Below are 10000 nucleotides of genomic sequence, written 5' to 3'. Positions count from 1 at the left end.
ACAATTTTGTCGGATCCGACCAGATTGGAACGTGTATGTACTGGTTTTGGTTTGTCCGACCGACATGCACAATCTAATCTGGTCGGATCCGATCAGATTGGAACGTGTATTTACTGGTTTTGGATTGTCCGACCGACATGCATAATCCAATCTGGTCGGATCCAACCATATTGGATCGTGTATATACTGATTTTGGTTTGTTCGACCGACATACAAGATCTAATATCGTCGGATCCAACCATATTGGATCGTGTATATACTGATTTTGGTTTGTCCGACCGACATGCAAGATCCAATCTCGTCGGATCCGACCAGATTGGAACGTGTATGTACTGGTTTTGGTTTGTCCGACCGACATGCACAATCTAATCTGGTCGGATCCGATCAGATTGGAACGTGTATTTACTGGTTTTGGATTGTCCGACCGACATGCATAATCCAATCTGGTCGAATCCGATCAGATTGGAACGTGTATTTACTGATTTTGGTTTGTCCGACCGACATGCACAATCCAATCTGGTCGGATCCGTTAGGTGGCCTCAAGACAACCCTAAGAACGAGATCGCCTCTCTACTGGCTTTGCATCCTTAAAACTTCATTATATTGTTCATCTTTACGACTATTCCTCTTAATGCTGTGGTCCTGCACGATGGATAGTCAAGCTGCCCAATCTCAAAATTCATCAGCCCCTTGCCTGCACTAGGGAGTGCAGCCCTCAGGGGATGGCATTCGGTCTACTGTATGGGTTGGACCCAAGATCTCTCGCTTAACTTCAACTGTATTTATTACTGACAACTGACAATCGGTGACTTCTCTCCTCCCACACAGAAACCGTCCCACACTGATAGAACACAAAGTCCAAGGTCTCTTCCCACAGAGATCTGTTGGAGGTTCTGAGGACCGTTGCCAGACACAGTGGGGCTCCGGGTTTCCAAGTTTTCGAGGCAGCAATTGATGACTACTCCTTTCTTACTCTACTCCGCTCCATTCCATCCGGTTTCTGTCCCCTTTTTACCATCCTCAACATCACAATACGTCTGCAGCCCTCATACAAATATCTATCCTTGTTCCAACCATCTCACCTTCGTCTCCCAACCTTCATTTAAAGAAGCACTGCAAAAGGCCCGAGTCAAAAATTTAACACATGGGCCATCTTTTAGATCGGATGGAGAAAAATATATCATCTTGACGTAATTGAATTTCTACTTCTTTTTCCCCCTCCCCATGGCTCGTTCCAGAGAGCTCCATGCCCTGGAACCTTCTGTTCTCATGCCAGCCCACGGAGCCATTCTTCTCAAATGACAGCATCCCGTTTGAATTATCAGTATATTAAAATCGAGTCTGCACCTCGGGGAGGGGTCGAGTGGTGTAGAAATGGAGACGAATTAAAACAAGGACCCAAACGCACCGACAGAGTTTGTGTATTGACCAGTGGCGCCTCCACATACTCTTCCACCTCCATATACCCTTCCACCTCCACATACCCTTCCACCTCCACATACCCTTCCACCTCTACGCTGGCAGGGCACGGCGACCAACGAGCCGGAGGTCTTGTTGTGGTCATGCACAAAGACCTGAGCTCAATTATCCCATTTTTTCTGACCTGAGGTCATTCGTTTGTTCTCTTGCCTTGATCATGATATTTTGATCACCCAAATTCAAAAGTGCCCTGTTTAATTCTTTGTGGTAGAAAATCGTTCCAGCCAACCGCTGAATTGTCTTTCGGATGAGTGAAAGTTAAAAAAATATATATATTTTCTCGGTCAATCCAAACGCAGTACTATTTCCGATGCATCTGCGAAAGTCCAAAATCCTTTTTACAAACAGTTTCTAAATCCAACACAGCCCTATCCTCGAAGCATTTACAAAAATATTCCCAAGTCCAGAATCCTTTTGTATATACACTTTCATAATGATAATTTGCCCAACACGTTAGTCGGCATCAAGCCACCAGTAATTAGGGGTACCTTTGTTGGCTCCAGCTCATTGGTTCCGATATTGATTACGTCATCACACGGACCTTCCTATTGGCTGATCGAAATTATGAGACCAATGCTGTATTTTTTTTTTCCGACAGAGAGAAAGTGGCTTTGAGGTGTTAGATACAATTTGGAAGTAGGTAGAAACAACTTCGCCAACCGTGTAGTTAATGAATGGAATAAACTTCCTGCACAGGTTGTGCAATGTATTTCAGTTCGAAGATTTAAGAATCATTTAAATAAACACCTAAGCAAGATGCGGTAATGATTATAATTTATTTCATATTATTTGTTTTTGTTTTGTTATGATTTGTTTGTTTGATTTTCATTTATTATTAGTTATATGTCAATTTATCATTATTTACTATTTACCTGTTTGTTTATTGTTTAACTATACCTATGCATTTCTGTATGTATCTTATTTGTTATTTACATTATCATAGTTTTTATTTATCAATTTACTATTATTATGATTCTTTTCGCATCCGACCTAGATATGGACCAAAAGGTCTCCTGTCGGCATGCTCCGCCTTTGTAATCCTTTGTAATCCTTAGGTACACAAACATCTGATACAACAACAACAACAATAACGAAGACGACGACTTGTGTGACGTATAAATTGCTTCACAAGGGAGATGGAATAACCCGAATAAAGGTTACAAGAGTCCTTATGTCACTGAAATAACGCCCAAGACCAAATTGGCTTCGTGGAAAGTACAGCAAAGCCAATTTAAATGGACAAAACGGGAATACAATTCTGGTCTTTCTTTAATAAAGACTACACTACATCTGACACGAATACAGTTGATTTCTTCTATCTGATGAACACAACAAAGCCACTTGAAGTAGGCTAACTGGGACTACAACTCCAAACTTCATTTGATAAAGATAGAATCTCTTCACACTACATCCGACGTGAATACAGTTGATATGAACTATCTAATGAATGCAAGGGAGCTTTGCAGTGCCGTCCTGACTTCTCGGAGAGTGCCACCAGCACAGCAAAAGCATAAAACCTGGAGAGGCTGAGAGAAGTTTCGCGATTTGCAGTTGACATAGGATCAAGGGAGTGCATCGGGCAGGCAGCGGCGCGAGTCTCGTGTGAGGAGGAGGAGGAGGAGGAGGACGAAAAAGAGAGAGAGAGAGAGAGAGAGAGAGAGAGAGAGAGAGAGAGAGAGAGAGAGAGAAAGAGAGAGAGAGGAGGAGAGAGGAGAGAGAGAGAGATAGATAAATAGATAGATTGATAGATAGATAGAGAGAGAGAGAGAGAGAGAGAGAGAGAGAGAGAGAGAGAGAGAGAGAATAGAGAGGAGATAGAGAGAGAGGGAGAGATGGAGAGAGAGAAGGAGGGAGAGACAAAATGAAAGAGATAGATAGATAGATAGATAGAGAGAGAGAGAGAGAGAGAGAGAGAGAGAGAGAGAGAGAGAGAGAGAGAGAGAGAGAGCGCTGAGTGGGAGGTTGGGAGCATCTGAGTGCCATCTGGCACTCGATGGCTGTCAGCACGTTGGGCAGCCACGTCTGCGTCAGTCCAACATCGTCCAAGTTTTTCATGAGTCAGCTGACAGAAACTTTGGAAGAGTTTCCTGGCCAAGAGAGAGTCTTGTCTTCATATTCTGGAATTTTTTGGAAGAGGAGGAGCTTCTGGACCCTTCGCACCTATACTTGTAGGAGGAAGAAGAAAGGAAAGAAGAAAAAGAAGAAGAAAAAAATAGTAATGATAATGATAATAATAATAAAATAAATTAAATAAAAATAGATAATAGACAATAAATAAACGAGATAAATAATTAAATAGAATGATAATAAAATAAATAGAATACCGGGTAACTAAAAGACAATAACAACAAATTAAATCAATAAACAACAATGATTATAGGAATTAAACAAAATAGTATAAAAATAAACGAATGTATGAATAGTAATGTTAATAATGATAATAATGAAAATACATAAAATAAAACATTGATAAAAAGTGAAAAGTGCTACGATGTCACCCAATCTTCTCGTAAAGGGCAACATTTACAACAAGAGATCTCTTTTAAATTCTCAACTGCTTCTATAGCGGAATAGAAAATGATCCAGTAAAATTATCTGACAAACATAAATCCTCCATTTAACATCATGATTCGCTTTCGGTCAACTATCAACTTATCTCTACTTCTACGTCATTATTATCCCCTCAGCTGTTCCGTTCATTACAATGAACCTTTCACCTCTTAACTCTAGTCTAGTACAAACGAAAGAGAATAGCTTAGATCATCAACCTGTTATGCTGTTGTCTTGATAATTGGCCTGAACAGTGTTCTTTATGCACGAAGAACATCTGGAGATGTCCACAGTATTCCATACCTGAAATGAGAAAAATATATTAAATCATTATGATTGCATATTATAATGTACAACGTGCTATATAGTTATGCACACTTTTATCTTAACAAAGCCAGTAATGTTACAAAGCTGTCCATGATTAAGCCTTTGGTGAAATCTGAAAAATTAATTATTGAATTTGCTTCTTGATGATGATGATGATGATGATGATGATGATGATGATGATGATGATGATGATGATGATGATGATGATGATGATGATGATGATGATGATGATGATGATGATGATGTTTAACGTCACAAACTCCCCTCCTATCGGGAGGCTGGGACGGTGCCCCTAACAGATGACTTTGTAGCATGGAATTGATTGAACCGAGCCCTTGGTTCAACTTCTGCGATGGCAGGGTTCGAGCCACCATCCCCTCGACCTTCGCCGCAGGTAACGATGCTCCAACGAGCTCGGCCAGTAAACTTCCTGTTTCTTTATATGATAACAATAACTATATCTATGATTTGCTGACGACTGATTGTTAGAATAACCCATTTCCCACAACAAAAGAAATCCCTTGTATAAAAGAAATTCCTTATATTCCTTACGTAAAGGAAAGAAAAGAAATCATAATAATCCATTCCCTTTTTGATCGAATTTTGTTCATTTTAAGGCCCTGTTCACATTAGCGTTTTGAACCGCGCGGAAACGGCGGCGGTGCAGCATAGTCAAGGAAAAACTGCAGGTTGTGTGTGAGAGTCCCCATTGACTTATACTCTAATTTAACCACAGCGGTGGTTGAAACCGCGGCGGTTGAAACCGCTAATGTGTGAACAAGGTCTTACGGACACAAATCACTCCTACTACAGGAAATCCTTTAATAACAAACAACAACTTACTTGGAATTATAACACACCAACGTAAGGCTTGTTTTGACTGTCCCCGTCTTTCACCTCTCCACGAGAACTCATCCGAAAGAAAAACAATTTATCCAAAATAGAATTACTTGTTACAAAATTACATTGTTTCCTTTTGTATAATAGTCGTGATACAATAACAACAACTGCTATCTGAAATTCGAATCCAGAAACATTCTAACATGACTTATCTCTTTTCTTTTTATTTTGAAATAAATATGTTCTTTCCGAATACAATGATTCAAAATTTTGAATAAAAAAAATCCCCTAACTTACGCTCGCTCTCTCTCTCTCTCTCTCTCTCTCTCTCTCTCTCTCTCTCTCTCTCTCTCTCTCTCTCTCTCTCTCTCTCTCTCTCTCTCTCTCTTTTCTCTCTCTCTCTCTCTCTCTCTCTTTTCTCTCTCTCTCTCTCTCTGTCTCTCTCTCTCTCTCTCTCTCTCTCTCTCTCTCTCTCTCTCTCTCTCTCTCTCTCTCTCTCTCTCTCTCTCTCTCTCTCTCTCTCTCTCTCTCTCTCGCTCGCTCTTGGTATTAAATGGAAGAACATTCTGATGCCTTTTGTATTTTCCTCCAGAGTTTAAACTTTAAAGAACAAAGTAGATATAGAAAGTTAGAGAAATGTTCTCTTAAAATCATTGATGATTCATATGATTTGCCATCTAATAGAAGAAATATATTATATAATATAAATACATCAAGTCTACAAATTATGTAAATCAGCTAAATATAAAAATATGTAGATTATTTGAAGGAAAGAAGAAGAAGAAGAAGAAGAAGAAGAAGAAGAAGAAGAAGAAGAAGAAGAAGAAGAAGAAGAAGAAGAAGAAGAAGAAGAAGAAGAAGAAGAAGAAGAAGAAGAAGAAGAAATTAAGTCGATAAAAAATATTCATAAAAAACTAATATACTTCGTTGATCCTATTAAATCTTTAAAAAGACGAAATTATGCGTTCAAAGTTTTTCCTTTATCTGTTCAAAACTCGAGATTGTTTTTTATTATTATTATTATCGTTTTTTTTTTTAATCAAAATGAGATTTGGAGGACTCCAAGTCTTTGATCGACAAGAACGTGGGCCTTTCAAAGAGTTTGACATCCACACAATCAACAAAAGAAGAACTCGTTTTATTTTCTAACTAAAATGAAACTTGGAGGACTTCAAATCTTTGATCGACGAGAACGTGAAGGCGCCTTTTGTAGACCTTGACATCCAACACACAATCAACAAAAGAAGAAACGACGTTTTTCAAAAACTACAGGAATGCCATGCAAGACAGCTTTAAGTTCGAAGAGTCGACGGAAGCAGCATCTGCTATGCTCACTGGATTTTTTTTCATTTTTTCGATTGCTTGCTAGAATTTAGTTCCCCAGCAAAATAATTTCCTCATATTATTTCTTAAGCTTAAATAACGAGTACTTTTTCAATGGTATCGTAGTATACTGCATCATGCTCATAGTACCTCCTGCATCATACCAACACATGTAAAACACATAATGTCGAGCTTGGATGATGTCCTTGCTTTATGACCTCGTTGCGTTCCCTTGGCTTATAAGGTCATGATCTCGTCTTACGTTCATGGAAGCTTAGGTTCGGATCCCAAGAGAACTGCTGAAGCTGCTGTTGAACCAGCTGTCTAACCACAGACTGAAAAGGTGATAGCTGCGGTCACAGATAGCCTTTTATCTGTCTCCGCTCTCTACTCCATCAAAAAAAATTATTTTTCTTTTCGGTGAATTGCCGTGACATAAAAATGCATGCGACATAAATACTCCATTACATACTAGCAAAATTAGGATTAGAATATATAATATTGAACTCCTTGCAACATTTGAAAAAAATATTACATTCATGTTATCAAATATTGAAAAACTAATGTTATATAGCTCTACTACTCCCAGCTGTAAATACGATTAAGATTTTTTTTTTTCAAAATAAACTAATATGAACAAAGAACATTTGTATATGATATATATATATATAATATATATTCCAGAAACCACAGGAAAATTAAAGTTGGAATACTGAACGTTTTCGTCTATTACGACATCCTCAGAGTATTAGACGAAAACGTTCAGTATTCCGACTTTAATTTCCCTGTGGTTTCTGCAATATCTTTTCGTCACGCGTTATTGTGATATATTTATATACATATATATATATATATATATATATATATATATATATATATATACATATATATATATGATTTCATCATCTTAATTAACAAGTTTACTAAAAACTAGTTTCCATGTTAGTCACTGCTGTAGTAATTTATAGGTTATTTATAAGTTATACATGTGGAAATAATAAGAAAAGGACAACAAAGTCTCAAGGACCTAAGAATATTATGCAAGGATATATGTATATATATATAATTTTATCATCTTAATTAACAACTTTACTAAAAACTAGTTTCCATGTTAGTCACTGATGTAGTCATTTATAGGTTATTTATAAGTTATACATGTGGAAATAATAAGAAAAGGACAACAAAGTCTCAAGGACCTAAGAATATTAGGCAAGAAAATAGGGAAGAACTGGTTTACCAACATTTATTAACGAATGGAATAGACTTAGTAACTATGTAGTGAGCGCTGAAATGATTAGTTGTTTTCAGAGTAGATGAGATAATCTTATGGATAGTGATGATAGGCGGTAATGGACATGGAACTGCTTAGTGTAGGCCATACGGTCTCTTGCAGTCTCCTTCATTCTTATGTTCTTAATAAGAAATAGCATATTTAGCAATAATGACAAAGATAGTTTATGTCACGTTAACTCTTTTCAACAAGTTTCACATGTTTGTTATCTATTCATTATATCAAGAAAAACATAAACTATCTCATTCTACATTTTCCTATACTGACAAAGAATTACGTAGAGAGAACATAACGACAGGAGACTTTTTGGTCCATAACTAGGTTGGATACTAAGAATAGACAAACGAAGACATTAATAAACGAGCGGACCAATTCAACTGGTAGGAATTACAACATATTTGCTAAGGTGTTTATCTAAATGAATCTTAAGGCTTTGAACCGTACTACATTGCACTGCCTATGCAGGATTTTTTTTTCATTCATTGACTACGCCATTAGCGAAGTTGTTTCTATCCACTTCCAAATTAAATAGGAGGCTAGGATGGCACCCCTTACAGAGGACTCTGTAGCATAAAATTTGATAAGCCATGCCCTTGGTTCAACTTCGCCGGTGGCAGGGTTCAAACCACCATCCTATCGAACTTCGCCGCAAGAAACAACGCCCTAGCCCACTCAGCCAGCAAGTTTCCATATTAAATCAACACACTAGTTTTTCCATGTGTGATTTATGGAATCTCCCGGTGGCCGTTGGCGGTTACGTAGGGGCTGTGGGTCTCCTGGAAAATAGACCTGGAGCAACGGGTTGCCTGGTTGTCAAGTAATTTTATTCAGGTGAATTCTTTTTGATAATGGAAAGGTTAAAGTTATTGCCAGCCCTTCTTGAATGATTCTTAAGTTTCGTTTTATATTTTCAGTGTTTAACCTTCCTCCAGGCAATGAATCAACTAGGAAAAAACTCTTGCACAAGAAAAAAATAAAAATAAAAGATTTTAAGGTAAACCAGAATGTAGCCACCAACTCACTCACTAACTTCCTGCGTTGAATGTAAAAAAAAAAAAAAAAAAAAAAAAAAAAAAAAAAAAAAAAAATCTTTGGAAAGAAATCCAAACTCGCCAAGGTTTGAAGAACAGCAAGAACCGGACTGATGTGCTTACTAACAAGCTTCGTTTACGAACTGCAAGAAGCTTAATTTTCTTGGACAACACAAGACTTCTTGCGGGACTTCCTTCCCTCGACAAAATGAATCAGACTGCACTCCAACAAGACACAATGGGCCTCGCATTCGCATGGATACTGGGACACAGAAATTACTCCGACAACGGAAGTAAATATTCTTTTATATTTCTCGAGCTGGATGAAAAATAGAGAATGTATAATCTATTTCCCCTGTTTCAAAAATAACTATCTCTGATTGGTCCTTCTGTGCTCACAAAGGAACCAATCGCGCTGCGAGGTGTGCCAAGCTTACAAATCCTTCCCTATGATTGGCAGTTTCCATTTTGTTTATATGATTTATCACAGTCTTAGATTACGTACTTGACTCGTGATCGACAGCCATTACCTTACCGGATGAGAGATCAGAGCTCATTTATAGCCTTATCTATCGATAATATAACTTTACACACACACACACACACACACACACACACACACACACACACACACACACACACACACACACACACACACACACACACACACACACACACTCGGTGGCGCGGTTGGTAGAGTTCCCGGCTGTCACTTCAGCGATCCAGGTTCAAATCCCGCTCAGGGCTGAAACAATTTCAGTATCGCTGCGCTGCGGGTCGTTACTCCAACTCTAGTGGGCGGGGGTTGTGTGTTTGTGTGCGTGTAAGGTCACAGCATTGCCCATAGATCGGTCATATATGAGCTCTGAGCTCTTTTCCGGGAAGAAAATAGCTGTCGATCATGATTCCAACACGTGATCGAAGATCATGGTGAATCATACAAACGTACGCCTCTTTGCCCACTAGTTAAGTGCCGGCTCAGATTTAGCGATCGAGAGCGGTACCACTGTACCGCCAAGCCGCAGAGCACATCTCGGGTCCTCCTAGCCAATCATCATATGCCCAATCAGACTAACATAGACACTAATCATTGGTACAGAAGGCTGAGACAATCCTAAGGCGGTTTACAAAAACAATGAAGAAACAACCAATCATAAAA

The 10000-nt window shown here is 38.5% G+C and overlaps 1 protein-coding gene across 1 annotated transcript in view; it reads right to left on the bottom strand.

Annotated features, from left to right (window-relative positions):
* Positions 1 to 10000, bottom strand: part of LOC143033595 (uncharacterized) — a 1010041-nt gene that overhangs the window by 227262 nt on the left and 772779 nt on the right. Inside the window, exon 4 of the mRNA XM_076199084.1 lies at positions 4248 to 4332. Within this exon, the coding sequence (XP_076055199.1) occupies positions 4248 to 4332 (85 nt within the window). The remainder of the gene's footprint in view (positions 1 to 4247; positions 4333 to 10000) is intronic.

Source organism: Oratosquilla oratoria, chromosome 16 (genome assembly GCF_046742065.1).
Source record: "Oratosquilla oratoria isolate Oo_2021 chromosome 16, ASM4674206v1, whole genome shotgun sequence".
Lineage (NCBI taxonomy): Eukaryota > Metazoa > Arthropoda > Malacostraca > Stomatopoda > Squillidae > Oratosquilla > Oratosquilla oratoria.
The sequence above is the reverse complement of the archived record's forward strand: the minus strand, read 5'-3'. Positions and strand labels throughout refer to the sequence as shown.